Source organism: Cricetulus griseus, unplaced genomic scaffold, assembly GCF_003668045.3.
Source record: "Cricetulus griseus strain 17A/GY unplaced genomic scaffold, alternate assembly CriGri-PICRH-1.0 unplaced_scaffold_1, whole genome shotgun sequence".
Taxonomy (NCBI): domain Eukaryota; kingdom Metazoa; phylum Chordata; class Mammalia; order Rodentia; family Cricetidae; genus Cricetulus; species Cricetulus griseus.
This window is the reverse complement of record NW_023276808.1, coordinates 3,731,139-3,747,084: the sequence shown is the minus strand read 5'-3', so window position 1 is coordinate 3,747,084 and position 15,946 is coordinate 3,731,139. Positions and strand designations below refer to the sequence as shown.

The following is a 15,946-nucleotide window of genomic DNA, read 5'->3' as shown; positions in this document are numbered from 1 at the left end:
TTCAATAAAAAATACATAAAAAATACATAGAAATATGCCTGGAATTGATGACTGAACTGGGCATGGTCTTATGTGCTCACTATTACAGATCATGGGAGACAGCAAGAGCAAATAAAGAATCCAAGGACATCCTTGATAATTTAGTGAGTTTAGGGGCAGCTTGGAATAACTGAGACTTTGTCCGAAGAAACCCTAAAACCCAAGCATGTAACGTGTCTCAGTAGCTTTGTCCCTGTATTCCTGTAGACCTGATTTCAATCCATAAAACCATGTAACGGTAGAGAAAACCACCTCAGTTAGTTATTGTTTGACCCCCAGTGCAGTTTGGCAAATAAGGTCTACCCGTACACACAAGAGGAAGAAAGACAAAGGAGGCAGAGAAAGGACTTCAACTCAGTCAGAAAATAAGAAACCAAAACACTGAGCCTCCCAGGCAGAGGTTACTTCCTTTACTCCTTTCATTAATATTTTTAAGAATGAATCTGGAGCCAGCTTCAGCCTCAATAATTGCTACAAAAATGGAAACACCCCACCCATACCCAGATACATACAAACAAATGCACTTCCTCGTCTGGTTGTGGGGGGCAGACACGGGATGGTGGGGGAGCAGGGCATGGATGCTGAAGGTCATTCATCCCCAGGGGACATCAGAACCCAGGACAGAGGGTGGATTGGGTAAGGATGGCGCCAGGTGGGGAGAGGGATGGCAGAGCCTCCCCTCCAGGGGGCCAATGAGCCCTCAGACTATGTAAATACTAGAGCCTCTCCCTCTCCCAGAGACTTTTGGGATTTTGTTGGTGCTTCTCAGGATATTCTGCTCCACCTTTCCAGTTCGGCTTTCTCTCTGTCAGAAAGGTAAGTTTCTTTTTTTCTCTTCTGAGATTTGAAACCCAGGACCATAGCTTTGAGAGGCAGGTGTAGGCTTGATATGGATGTTGGATGAGATAGGTTTAATTTAGCCAGCTTACGACCTGGGACAGGCTAAGTAACACACTTCTGCCTTCCTCAAAACCACAAAGGGCCTACTTAGAGAACTTTTCGTAATCTGTGTAGTTTGGAGCATGTCCTGAATGCGCTCTGTAGACTATCCCGGCCTCGAATGCACACGTCTGCCTGCCTAACTAGGATCATGGGCTTGAGCCAGTACTACTAGCTTGCTTTGGAACTTGAAAAAACTAGAGTTTTAAATGAACATAGCCAAGGATTCGGCCTCTTGGCCCCAAGTCAGCTGAGTGTAGTCCCACGTCATAGGAGGCAAGGCCTGCAGGCAGATTGTATATAGTTTTAGCAAAGTAGTAATTTTCGGAGTTTTTGTGAGTGTTATGAATGACGTTTCTGGGAGTTTCAGAGGGTCCCAGGCAATTGTATTGGATTTGTTTGAGAAGCCAAATTACCAGTGGACTTGGGTCAATTTTGGGACCGGATACTAACCACTGTGAATTATGCATCATTTAAGTTTTTGGCGCATCAGTTTGAACTTTTCCAATATTTTTAGTTTCTGTCAGGTAAATTTTTTTTCCGGCTTGTGCGTCTCTCTGGACCAGGTCAGCCTGTGGTACTCAAACTATGGGGGCGATTTCCCCAGTTCTTACTGACTCCTCTAGCATTCGAATAGTGTGGGGCACTCTTGGGACTTGAGCTATAATGGGCCCTTTGGCAGCGTGTGTCTGGGTTAACTGTGGTGTCCTGGGAGCTGGGACTCCACGGGCATTGCGGGGGGGGAGAATGTTGAGCAGGGAGGAAGGTTTTGTACATCGTTTGCACAGTAGCCAGGAACTGAAGCTGAAGCGGTATTGGAAAGGAGGGGGGGCGGGTCAAGGAGCCCCGAGGCTCGAGGGGACAACCCACAAAGCGGTCATCAATGTGGTTGCCCTCTCTGAGGCAGAACTGGAAAGTGCTTCCACTTTGTGCCTCGCTGTGTGATTCAAGCATCCCTGTTGAGCCCATTGGAAAGTCTTGTGCACAGGTGCTGAGCTCAGGCTTGTTTGTGTGAGGAGTGCTGCACTCCGCTAAAAATGCTGGGCAAGTTAGGTGTGATGGGAACATTGTTCACGTATGTTCTTGGACCTAAAACGGAGCCCGGTAGTGGTGAGAACTAAGCTACAACGTTACATTTTGAAAGCGGATTTTTCTCTGGGAGCTTTTGAGACATTTTCAGTAGGTTCAAGTTTTGCTATGGGTGTAAGAAATCCTGTTTAGGGCACATGTCTCAGGGTATTTGTGTGTGGGGGTGGGGGGTGGGTTCGAGACAGGGCTTCTCTCTGGCTTTTGAGGCTGTCTTGGAACTAGCACTCCTGAACCAGGCTGGTCTCGAACTCACATGCCTGCCTCTGTCTCCTGAGTGCTGGGATTAAAGGCAGAGTGAAACAAATCAAGGCCTTAACGGGAACTCGGAAATTCCTTGAGCTATGTTGCAAACCACCTTTTTCATTGTTTTTGAACTCCTTGAACTATGTTGCAAACTACCTTTGACATTGTTTTTTTGAACACGCTCTGTGTGACCAAAACACCTCAGTGTTTTTTGGTTTTGTTTTTACCAAGACAGGGTTTCTCTCATTTGGAGTCAGATCCACAGGCTTCTGCCTCACAAATGCTAGGATTAAAGGCTTGCCACACCATTGTGCACTCTATGAGGCCCTTTTTGAGATAGGCTGTTGATGCTGGAATTGCTGCCTACCAGAAGCACAGATCTTGTTTCTTCTAGGATTAGGGCATATGCCACTTCCAAGTGGTTTTCTGAATTTTTGTGTATGTGTGTGTGTGTCGGGGGGGGAACAGGTGGCAGAACCTAGTAAATTGTCCAGGTTGTCCTGACTGCCTCTTGGGTGCTAACTGTAACAGCCACAACACTGGGCACATTTTACCTTTGTGCATGCTCACCATTTGGCCTGTGCTTAATTCCCTGTATCAGGTCACTGCAACCATGCTGGTTCCTGTGATGTATGTGTCGACTTCATGCTTGGTGGCAGGCTCCTTAACATATTTCTGCCATTTACCATTAGTGAGCATACTGGAGCTTGCATGGATAAGGATATATATATATATATATATATACATACATATATATATATATAACTCTGTCTGCTCTTGAATGACCTGCCTTTGGTTCATAAAGGCACAAGCCATCATGCATGAGAGGTAAACATTTGTTCAGCCCAGATGTTAACCATTGGCATGCAATCTATATATCTCCTTAGGAGAGATTATGGTCCTGTGTTTCATGCATGCTAGCTAGGCAGCCAGTCTTCCAGCTGGTCCACATGTCCTGCCCTCTCCATGTGTTGAGGCCTCATCTGTGTGGATAGCAGAAACAAACATTCCTGGATCTTTCTAGGTATACTGCCTCTGGAAACTTGGTTTACTGCCACAGCCAAGTTAGTATATTTTGTGCTTCTGTTTTTTTCTAGTATTCAGTTTCCCAGTGTGATTACAATGTTGAGTTGTGAAGTAGGAAAACAAACAACTTTTTTTTTTGGTTTTTCCAGACAGGGTTTCTCTATGGCTTTGGAGGCTGTCCTGGATCTAGCTCTTGTAGACCAGGTTGGTCTCTAACTCACAGAGATCTGCCTGCCTCTGCCTCCAGAGTGCTGGTAGTATAGGCTTGTGCTACCAACCCCCAGCTTAACAGACAAATTTCTAAGGAATTGGCTGGGCAGGGAAATATTTCCCTCCCCTTCTTATATCTTCAAGGATTCTAGGTTACTGCTTGAATTGCCTCTGGAAACTGTGCAATTATTTGTGGGTCTAGAGAAACAGAGGCAAGCAGAACTAAGAGGTGGAGGACAGCCAAGGCTACAGTAACACCTTGTCTCTAACATAATATACCCAACTCCTCCAAATAAGTGTCCTCTGCCCTTATTTTAATCTGCAGTTTCACACTTTGGCCAGTAGGTGGGAGTCTTGTCACAGTGACTGACTGAAATGTCCAGTACTCAGATTTTTGTGGGGTTCCAGGGCAGCCTTGACTGTTACACAGAGAAAAGCAAACATCACACACAAAGTAATGTCTCTCAAGTGCTGGATCACAGCTGTCCGACGGTACAAAAGTCCTGGTGGCCTCCATTCTGATGCTGCATTCCTGCTCAGCACCCAATATCCAAGTACGGTTTTGTGAGTCAAAGCGCTGCCAGGCTACTGTGTGTCATTTTGTTCAGGTCTATTCCAACAGCCTGTTGACAAACATGGAACTATCACTATGGACTACAAAGACAGCATCATGGTACCCTGCCTTTTAGCCTGTCTTCCTTCCTTCCTTCCTTCCTTCCTTCCTTCCTTTTCTTTGTCAAGATTTATTTATTGCTTATACAGTGTTCTGCCTATCTGCCAGAAGAGGGCACCAGATTGAATTGTAGATGGTTGTGAGCCACCATGTGGTTGATGGGAATTGAACTCAGCACCCCTGGAATAGCAGTCAGTGCTCATAACCTCTGAGCCACTTCTCCAGCCACAGAGCTTGTTTGTCAAATATTGTTTTCATTAGTTCTGTATCCAGTGCTTCCTGCTCTTGCACAGGGCCAGAGTTTAGTTCCACATACAACAATTTTTAACTCAGGTCGAAGGGATCAGCTGTCCTTTTCTGGCCAATATCAGCTCAATGCATTTGGACACATACATACATACATACACACACACACACACACACACACACACACACACACACACACACACACACAGAGAGAGAGAGAGAGAGAGAGAGAGAGAGAGAGAGAGAGAGAGAGAGAGAGAGATTAACCATTAATATTTCTATTGCTTGTTTGTTTGGATTTTTTTCCAACAGGGTTTGTCTGTGTAACCTTGGATGTCCTGGAACTCAATCTGTAGACCAGGCATGCTTTGAACTCCCAGAGATCTGTCTGCCTCTGCTTCGCAAGTGCTGGGATTACAGGGTTGCACCATCAATGTCCAGTCTGCTGCCAGTGTTCATAACTACTGAGCCATCACTCTAGCCACAATGGAAATCTCTAGGGAACGGGCAATGGAGATACAAGGAGAAAGGCTTTTTTGACCATGTTTTGTACAAGGGAGCACTGATCTCAAGTTAGCCTCAGACTTGTAGAAATACTGTCGGTCAGAGGCCAGAGATTGCTCTGCTTCATCTTGACTCAAGGTCAGAGAGTTCAAAACTGTCCTTAGTCTTCCAAAGTTAAAGTCATAAGGTCTAAGGCATGGCTACTATAGGATGTTTGATCTTAAACTTGAATGGCTTACCTAAATAACTGCAGACTTGGTCTGAGGTGTGGTTACTCTTGACCCTCATGGCCCCATAAGGAGAAGTTGAGTCTCTGTATGGTTATCAAATGTTTGGTGGATTAAGGTAGAAAGTGTGTTTGTTCCTTATACATGATAAAGAAGTCTTTTGCCATGTTCCCCTTTTGGTTGGGGTACTTAAGAATGTTGAAGAATAAACCTGGGGAGTCCAGTATTCAAGCACTGGATTGCCACCTTGACTCTATCCTGTGTCTCTTTTTCTTAACTGTCTTTACCTGCCATGTCTCAATCTATTCTCCCCCTCAGGTATGAACCTGGCAAGTCGGCTGGATCCCACATGGATTGAACGTGGAAACTGTGCAATTCAGAAAAAAAGCAAGTGCAAAAACTTAAACAGTGATTTGCAGTGTTGGAACTTACATCTCTGGGGATGCTAGGAAAGCAGACACTCTACTGCCAAACCATCCTCCTAGCTCACATTTTCAGGTAGGGCCTCACTAACTTGCCCAGGCTAGCCTTGAACCTGTTATTCTCTTACTTCTGCCTCCTGGGAAGCTGGAATCCAGCTAGGGGTTTGTTTGTGTGTTTGTTTTTGCCCTTAATACTGTTCACCATGGTGTTCTTTGGAGACCCAAGATCAACCTGTAGATGTTTTCCTTTCCACCCACGAGGGTCCTGATGGTGAAGCCAGTCATCAAGCTTGGCAGTAGATACTTTACCCTGCTAAGACAGCACCGGGCATTGGTGGTGCACGTCTTTAATCCCAGCACTCGGGAGGCAGAAGCAAAAGATCTCTGTGAGGTTTAGACCAGCCTGGTATACAAGAATTCTAGGAAAACAGCCTCCAAAGTGACAGAGAAAGTCTTTTCCTGAGGAACCATCTCATCAGCCCCTACAGGTACTTTTTAGTAAGAAGTTTTTGGCTAAAACAACTAAGACTGGCATATGTCTCAATCCTTTGGTCCTAACAATTGTGGTTATATATGTGGATATCATATTTTTCATTCCTGAATAATGAATTGTTGAACTTCCTCAGGGGGTTGAACTTTGTCATCAGCCTTGATAGCCAGTGCCTTCATCTGCTGTGCCACCACCGTTTTGGCCCCTGCTATCAAATCTCTCTCTCTCTCTCTCTCTCTCTCTTTCTCTGTCTCTGTCTCTGTCTCTTTTTTTCTTCGAGACAGGGTTTCTCTGTGGCTTTGGGTACTATCCTGGACATCCTGGAACTTGCTTGGTAGACCAGGCTGGCCTCGAACATGCAGAGATCAGCCAGCCTCTGCCTCCCGACTGCTGGGACTAAAGGCATGCACCAGCAACACCTGGCCTCTTTTTTCTAATTTTTAAAATGAGTTTTTATGTGGTTGGAGAGATGGTTTAGCTATTAAGAGCATTTGTACCTTTTCCAGAGAACCCAGGGTACTTCTCCCAATAGTCACATGGCAGCTCTCAGCTTTTGTGGGATATTAGTTGAAGATGTGTTGCATTCTTTTGTGTTGCATTTGTTTAACCCTGTGAAGCTGTGTTACCTTGCCAGCCCAACACTTCTGACTGGTCAAGTAAAGAGCTGAACTGTCAATATCTAGGCAGGAGAGAGGGATAGACAGGCCTGATGGGCAGAGAGAATAAATAGAAGAAGAGAGAGAGGAAAAGGGAAGGAGGAGAAAAGTGGGAGAGAGAACACCAGGGACAACCCACACAGCCAGCAACAGAGTAAGAAGGAAAGAAAAAGATAGAGAATAGATTAAGGTAAAAGCCCAGAGGCACAAGGTAGATGGGATGTTTTTCAAAAAGATTTATTTATTTATTCTGTGCATAGCATTCTCCCTGCAAATGCGCGTGCCATGCACATTAGGAGAGACTACTGGAACACATTACAGATGGTTGTGAGCCACCATGTGGTTGCTGGGAATTGAACTCAGGACCTCTGAAGAACAGCCAGTGCTCTTAAATTCTCAGCCATTGCTCCAGTCCCTCTAGATGGAATAACTATTCACAACCATCTCCAACTCCAGTTCCAAGGGACCCAGCACCCTCACACAGACATACATTCAGGCAAAACACCAAAGCTCATGAAATAAAAAATACATAAGATTTTAGCTGGGTGGTGGTGGCACATGCCTGTAAGCCCAGCACTTGAGGAGTCAAAGGCAGGCTGATCTCCTTGAGTTTGAGTCCAGCCTGGTCTACAGAGGTAGATCCAGGATAGCTAGGGCTACACAGATAAATCCTGTTGGGGAACTCTCTGGTGTCTGCTGTTCTTCTGGTAACTAAGGGTGACCCACAGTGCCCTTGGGGTCCGCTCTCTCTCTCTCGAGACTAGGTGTTTACTTCCTAGTTCCACCCTTCCACCTAGTACTGTATGAAAGAATGCAACTTATCCACCCATTGAGGGGGGCTTGGGGACATGGTCCTTGATCTGAGTAAATTTACACTGTGTGTGCTATTGGTATATAAGCCTACTCTCCTTTCAATTAAACGGCCTCCTCCTTGCAAAAGTGACCTGCTGTGTTGTCTTAATTTAATCCTCAGATTCCCTTGCCTGAACCCATTAGAAGGTTGTAGTTCTGGCTGTTACAACAACTTGAGGTCCCACAAGATTTGGGAAAGAAGGGGAGACACTGAAGGATCACCCGAGAAGGCTTGCCAGCATTAAGGTAAGGAACGGGTGTATTGAAGTTGGGTGCAGCCAGTTCTTACTCTCTTATGGGGAACCAATTGGTCCAACTGTCCAATAAGCAGGGCACCAGTATTAAGTACAAGACAGCAACAGACATTTTAAAAATTGTACATAAGGTCAGCCCTTGGTTTTTAATTTCTGGTGACCTTAGTATTGTTGATAGGGAGCAGGTGAGGATAGACCTGCAAAGGATATTACCCAAAGATGGGCCGAATGCCATACCAGCTGTTACTTTTTCTCTGTGCCCTCTTGTCAAAGAAGCACTTCTTAATAATATTGTGAAAGTGAAAAAGCAGGTTGAGGAAGCCAAGGCTGCGTTAGCAGAGGCTCAGAACCAAGAGTCTGTTAGGTCACTTCAAGCTTCTAATGACACTTCCTTTGGGCCCTCTCCCTCATATTCAGGGGATTAGACTAATGAAAGTGAAGAACTGGAAAGGTACGTTAAATTATAACATAAGCTAAATAAAATGATCCCTTGAGCCTTGACCTCCTGCTCATAATTCTAGCACTCTCTGGTTTCCTTTGGCCTTTCCTGAAGAGCAGAGGAGCACAGTGATGTTCCCAATCATAGATACCGTGACTCCCCAAGGCCAGAATCAAAGTGAGCACTCCCCTCTTGATTATAAGGATATTAAACAGCTGAAAAGAGGCAGTTATGGCTTACAGGCCTCATGCCCCTTTTACTCTGACCAATTTTTAATTCTTTGTGACTTTGAATTTCATGCCCAGTGTTTGGCAACAATTATGTCAGCTGTGCTGTCTGGGGGAGATTATTTCATTTGGAGAGGTGAACTCCAAGAGCTTTGTAACCAAACGGCACATTGCAACATGCCTGCACATTTCCCTGAAAGGAATTCAGATATGCTTACTGGTATGGGATCCTATGCAAATCTAGGCCAGCAAATTCTATACCATTCAGCTGTATATGCACAGATCCCAGCAGCTGCTGGCCATGCTTGGAAAGCTTTACCTAACAAGGCGATAAGAGACCAAATTTCTAAGGTCCTACAGGTATCGTCTGAATCCTATTCTGACTTTGTGGACTGGTTCTTACAACTTCAGGCCTTATATTTGGGGGTACTGATAATGCCAGGTCCATAGTTAGACAACTACCTTTTAAAAATGCCAACAATTATTGTAAAGAAGCTTTATGACCTCACAAGGCCAAAAGACTCAATGATTACATTCACATTTGTAGAGATATAGATGGACACAACATAATGGGACAAGTTATTGCTTCTGCTATGCAGGGAAATAAGAAGGTCAGTGAGGGAGCCAAACCTAAGACATTTTTGGTTGTGGGAAAATGGGGTGCACCCATAAAAGATTAGTCTTCGCCTGGACACCCTTAAAATTTAAATGGTTTTCAGAGGCTTCTGGAGGATATTAATTGGATCAGATGTAGTTTAAAAATTACTGCTGGGCCAATTAAACCTCTCTTTAATATATTACAAGGTGATTCAGATCCCAACTCTCCTCGAGTCTTACTACTTGAGGAGGGAAGTGCATCCATTTGATTGAAAAGGCCTTAGAAGGAGCAAATTTGGATTATACAGATTATGTTCAGCCATTAAAATTATTAGTGTTTTGTTCTGCTCATTCTCCTACAGGAGTTTTTTGGCAAGAGAGTCCTATTCTTTGGCTTCATTCTCAGGCCTCCCCATGGAAATCAGTGGTATCCTCTCCCCAAGCTATAATTGCACACCTATTTAAAGAGCAAAAGATTGCTTTGCAGACTTTTGGTAAGGAGCCAGATCAGGTTGTTACACCTTTATCCCTTCAACAAATAGAGTGGCTACAAAAATAATAGTTATGATTTGGGCATTTTTCTCTGTGCTACCCAGAGTGATTTTGATAATTATTACCCATCCAATAATCGGGTTTCCTTTTTTAAGATACATCTTTGATTTTCCCAAAGATATGGTCTCAGCCTATTTCCCTTTTGAAGAACCCTCTGTTCTATTATTTTGTAGCCACTCTATTTGTTCATGGTTTTCACAGAGGGTTCTTCAAAAGGGACAGCTATAGTTGTATCTTATCCTATCATTAAGACACCCAGAAATGCTGCAGCTTCTGGCCAAATGGCAGAATTTTAGCATTGGCCATGGCACTGCAACTCTTCCTCAGGGAAACACTAACATCTATACTGATAGTCAATATCTAACTCAAATTGATCAAACCTTGGAGATGCTTGCCTATTTTGCCACTATCTCCAGAGTACAAGAGAGTTTGTTACAGATACAGGGTCTGCCATGTCAATGGAGTGACCATGTATTTATGGGACATCTTAGCTCTCATACCCATTTGCCAGGACCTCTCAGTGAACGAAATTACATGGCCAACAGGTACACTCAAATCATTGCAGTTTCACAAGAGTTCACTAGAACACAATCCTTACTTAAGTGTTTTCATATCAGCACGGGGTCCTTACAATTTCATACTGGAATAACCAAGGATCAAGTTGTTTATATAGTTAAAAATTGCCTTCATTGTGTGGAATTTCTTCCAGTGCCTCACTTGGCAGTTAATCCCTGAAGACTGTAGCCCAATCACCTGTGGCAGATGGACGTACCATCCTTTGGTAAATTACAATTTGTCCATGTTTCTGTAGATATTTTTTCTAGACTAATATTTGCTTTTGCCCATTCTGGTGAAAAGGTAAAAGATGTTAAAAGCCACTGTCTACAGGCTTTTGCTTACATGGGGGTCCCAAAACAAATTAAGACTGATACTGGCCCTGCTTATGTCAGCAGAGGTTTCAGTCAATTTTGTCAAGATTTTGAAATTACCCCCAAAACTAGTAACCCTTACAATCCCCAAGGACAGGCTATTGTGGAACATGCCCACCACACTTCAAAAGCCTATTTAGTTTAAGTAAAGAAGGGGGACCTTGAGGGTGACCTTGTTTCCCTTATCTCTACCACTTATTTTCTATCTTAAATTTTTAACTGTGGATGATTCTGGTAACTCTGTAGCAGACCATCATTGGTGGTCCACTGCACAGAAAAGACATTTGGTTAATTGGAGAGACCTTCCCTCAGGCCGTGGAAAGGGCCAGATCCAGTTTTGGTGTGGGCCCTGGGTTCTGTTTGTGTTTTCACACAGGATGGCGGGGCCTCAATTTGGGTTCCTGAGTGTTGTGTGCTCCTGGTTCCTGCTAATATGCTTCAGGCATCTAATGACTCATTGGGTGTTGGGACCCAGGCCCCACAGGGCCTCTAAGAGTTGTTTTCCAGTATAACCACAGGTACCTCCTGTTTTCCTAACCTTGCCCCACTAGGATCATGATGTGAACCCTTTGACCTCGGATTTTGGAAGTTTGTATACAAGGCTGCTTCACAATAAAAGTGACGAACATTCTCTCAGAAACAGAACCAGACATCTTGTGGTTCATCCAAATCTCCAGGCTTTTGCCTGATACTCGGACTTAGTGGTGGCCAAGAATAGTCACAAATTGAGGTCCCACTGAGAACAGGATCGAAAGGGGACCCTGAGAGATCACCCTCAGAATGCTGGCAAGCAAATAAGGATTTGTGAGGGTGGATTGCAAAAGGTACTGGAAAATAGGTACCTCAACTCCTTAGAGAGTTGGATTAGAATAGAGATCACAGTCAATCACACAGAGAAAGTTTAAAGAGACAAGGTACTGGTAAGATTTCATTTTAACATTGGATTAAGCAATAATGCTAAGAAAATTATTAAAGAAATCCGGGAAATCTGCCTCTGAGGAATCCCTCCTCCATGAATTGCTCCAGTCAGACGAAACTGATGTGGTGTGCACAGGCTGGCTGGAGAAATCAGTTCCTGAGAAAAAGTTGGGGCACTATGCTTGGAAGAAATTCTGGTTCATCCTGTGGAGCGGTGAGATGTGTGGTGACCCAGATGTTCTAGAATACTATAAGAATGAACACTGCAAGAAACCCCTGGGGATCATCAACCTAAACTTCTGTACACAGTTGGATGTAGCCCTGACCTTCAACAAACAAGAGCTCCAAAAGAGGTTCATGTTTGATATCATTATCAATGAGCACACCATTTACCTGGTGGCTGAGACAGATGCTGACAGGAATAGGTGGGTCCAGAGCATCTGTCAGATCTGTGGCTTCAGTCAAACTAAAGAGAGCACTGACACCCTGAGAAACCTTTCTTTAGTCAGTCATAATCTCTGCTCTTCTCCAGCTGAATTCAGCAGCTCCAGTCAGCCCCTGCTCCTAGCAGGGTCTACGGAAGATAGTGAGGATGTGTACACCTTCAAGTCACCCAGCAACACCCGGTGTAAGGAATTTGGAGACCTTCCAGTGGACTCAGCCATATCTCCCCCACCACAGCATCCTAAGACACCTTGGGGGAGGAGCCCTCAAAAGAGACCTCCAGTCAGTGACTACAAGTATCCAACAGGAGGTGAAGAGACTGCGTGCTGGTCTGCTAAATCTCTAGAGAAGACTATCGTAAATCTATCAGACAGTGTGAGCTCTGATTTCAATTATATGCCCGTAAACCCAGGTTCTGACATCCCCATGAGCACAATGCCCTATCACTTTGTCAACCGAGGAAGTGAGATCCAGCCACCCCCGCTCAATCTCCCCCTCAAGACTGGCCGAAAAGCAAAGTCAGTACCCCTTGACCTGAGTAACAACACTGTCATCAATGAGCAAACTTTCAAGTCATTTGTCACCAAGTCTTGGTCCACGTTCAACCACACCTTTAACCCAAGGTCTTCCCAGTACTGCCGTTCCATCTCCAATACAGACTGTGGAGACAGTGAGGAGAACTGTGTCCCTGTGCAGAACCCAATGTCTTCATCTCCCTTACCCAGTGACACCAACAACCCAGCTCCAAAAAAGAGTACTGGCAATGCCAATTACATAGCTCTGCACTTCCAGGCGATTTCCCCAAGACCTCACCACAAGCCATCCACATCATTGTCACACCAGATGAGAAAGGAGAATATGTCCAAATAGATAAAGAATAGACCCAATCCCTGCAAAAGACCATACAGGAATGGACAAAGATGAGACAGTCCTGAAGATCCTCCAAAGACTCCAAGCTATGGTAAGGATGGACATCCCCTGACATCTCCTCTCCTTTGTGAGTTTTGTTAAAAAGATGTATGTATGTCCTGTATGTATGGTGTGGACACACATGAGTATATATGAAGTGTGATCGTAAATGTGTGCTGCTAACAAAAGAATGCCATTGTGTTGTCCTTAAATCATTTAATTCTTAGGGAAGAAGAAACACTTGTTAAAGTACAGGTTAAGTGGGAGAAAAAGTTCTGCTTTTATTCCATGGAGGGTGAAGAGCTGTGGATTTCTTCCAGACTGGTATGGTTTCATGGGGCAGGCCCCCTTGAAGCACTGGCCCAGGTGATCCGAATATTTTTTTTCCTTAAAATTTGTTCAGTTAGAAATGGTAGTGGTCACAGGCAATCACTTTTAAAAGGAAAAGGGAGGAATATTATATAGAAATGATACTTTGTATAGGAATGGATCCTCATTTGTTGATACTTTGTATTGGAATGGATCTTCATTTGTTTATATTAGTTTGGTTCTAGATATATAGATATTTTTCAAACCATTCTAAGACCTACAAATATCTGACAGTAAGACACAACTGCTCCTGGCACACCAATTACATCTGAGCAGAAGATGAGCATTGAAGAAATAAAGTTTGCCTTTGACATGGCAAGACTAGCCATTTAGGCAAGAAGCTGCTCTTGCCTGAACTGTTTGACTGTTCCTTTATACACTAGACATGCAGTGCCCACAGGAAAGTGACTGCTTAAACCAGATGGACAGTCATGAATGGTTCCTGCTTCATGGAAGAGTCTGACAGACATTCTACAGGACACAGAAAAAAAGGTGACAGACAAACTGCCAATGCAGGTGGAGAGTTTAGAATTTCCTGCTTTGCTGAGAAGTCTGTCAGACACATTGTGACCTGTAGGCTAAAAATGGATGTCCCAACATTACCAAGAACCTTTGGGTGACTGTCTAGGAAGCAAGATGTCTCTGTCAGTTCTAGAGATTTTATATTATCCTTCTATGGTCTTTGATGTAGTTGAAAATAGATAGTTATTTTAACACACTAAGATAGAATGGTTAAAATCTTATAGTTCTTACTTGACAACTGTTTTGTTATTTATAAAGAAGGGGGAGATTTTGGGACCCAGACACCACAGGGTCTCTGAGTTGTTTTCCAGCATAACCACGGGGACCCCCTCTTTATCTGACCTCACCCTACTAACATCAATATCCTGTTTTGAACCCTTTTACCTGGGTTTTTTGTAAGTTTGTATTTTAGGCTGCTCCACAATAAAGGTGAGAGTCATTCTCTCAGAAAGTGAACCAGGCGTCTTGTTGTTCATCCAAATCTCCAGGCTTTCACCCAATACTTGGACTTAGTGGTGGCCAAGGGCAGCCGCCGAGCAGCATGCACAAACGACTCAGCCATCTGTTGGCATAGACGATGGTTCCACAGCAAGGTTAACACTGTCATCCTAACATGTCATAGATTTTCAGGTTTAAAATAAACCCAGGAGCCAGAGTCCTCTGGGAATACATCATGCCTAAAAACTAATCAAAATGCCTTTCTTTAGTCAACATGATTCCCAGAAAGAATTAAATATGTGTTTGCTCATGTCAAGTCATTTTAAGTGAAAAGAGAAAATACTTTTATATTATATGTACATGCTTAACTGTCCTCTCTCTTCCCATGAGTATATAAGGAAATGCTAAGACATATAATTAAATAATGGTCAATTTTTTTCAAAAAAACTATTTCAGAACAAAGTGTATGTATGTATGTGTACATGGACATATACATGTAATGCAAATTTGACTTTTAATGAACACATATATTTCAAGAGGTAGCTTTAAATATGGAAAGCACCTAACAGATCATTCATTCACCCAAGTTCTTTATTTCACAGAAAAAAAACACACAAAATAAAACACATTGCCCCTCCACCCAGAAGCTGAGTACTCCTATTAGGCCCGTGTGTACAATAATGGTATGTGCACACACATAAAATGCACAGCAAGGCTCTTCTTAAGTCCAGTCACACAGGTACATTCTTCTCCCCTTGAGTCCGGGCCAGCACCCCCTCTACCCAGGCTCCTGCAAAGCACTGACCAGCGATGCTATTTTCCAGAGGTTTGTGTGATTGCAGGAGGGGGGCCCTGCAATCTGACTCACTCTCATTCACCACTGCACCTTTAGCACCAGGCAGTAGTCATTTAACTGTGTGGAGCAGATATTTAACTGAGCATTGAATGAATGATAATCACTGTTATGAACAACTGAAAAAATTCGTACTTCATTAATGTCATTTTCCAATCATTTTGGAAATGTGTGTAACATCCTGTGCTGTCTGTAGGGTACAGCCTTGTACCTGGGGTGCTTCCAAATAGCTGAATAGAGACTTCACATTCCCTCTGTGTGGGTGTCTCTTTCTCTCTCTTTGGTTCTGAGTTTGAAACAGGGTCCTTAGAATTGCTGAGATCATGTTCTGCTCACAGAGCTACACCCAGCACTAAACGGAGTTAACAATTATTCTGTATCTGATGATAAGGGCTTCACACTTTGCCTGTGGCAGCATGCCCTGTCCTTCAAGGCACAGCCACGTTGGTCTTTGTGGATTTCCTGACACACACATCATCACGTAGTGTCTGGAGCATTGAAGTTCATGAGAGCTTTCCCACAAGACAGTAGGTCAAGGGTCGTGAAAAATCTGTATAGAAAGTGAGCATCCCATTATTATCATAATTTAAAATAACAACTTCCCCCAGCAATAACAATTGTTTAAAAACAATAAAGACTTCATCAGTTTCTGGAATATATAAGCAGAATGACAAATACTGTCCACACAGCAGCTGGTAGGGAGCAGCACCTACAACCTTAGTGGTGAGGGCCACAGCTGTGGGCAGAGGACTGGCAAAGACTGGTGCCAGCACAGAGGCATGGGAAGCAAAGAAGAGAGCCTTCTTCTCATCTAAGACACTACCCAGTCTTTTGCTTTATTTCAGATTCTGGGGGTCTCTTGCATCTCTTGGCTTGTTG

General features: G+C 43.8%; 1 protein-coding gene across 1 annotated transcript in view; it reads right to left on the bottom strand.

Moving 5' to 3' along the window:
- Positions 1–15,946, bottom strand: part of LOC113838058 (mothers against decapentaplegic homolog 1-like) — a 450,092-nt gene that overhangs the window by 420,015 nt on the left and 14,131 nt on the right. Inside the window, exon 3 of the mRNA XM_035453574.1 lies at positions 2,816–2,828. Within this exon, the coding sequence (XP_035309465.1) occupies positions 2,816–2,828 (13 nt within the window). The remainder of the gene's footprint in view (positions 1–2,815; positions 2,829–15,946) is intronic.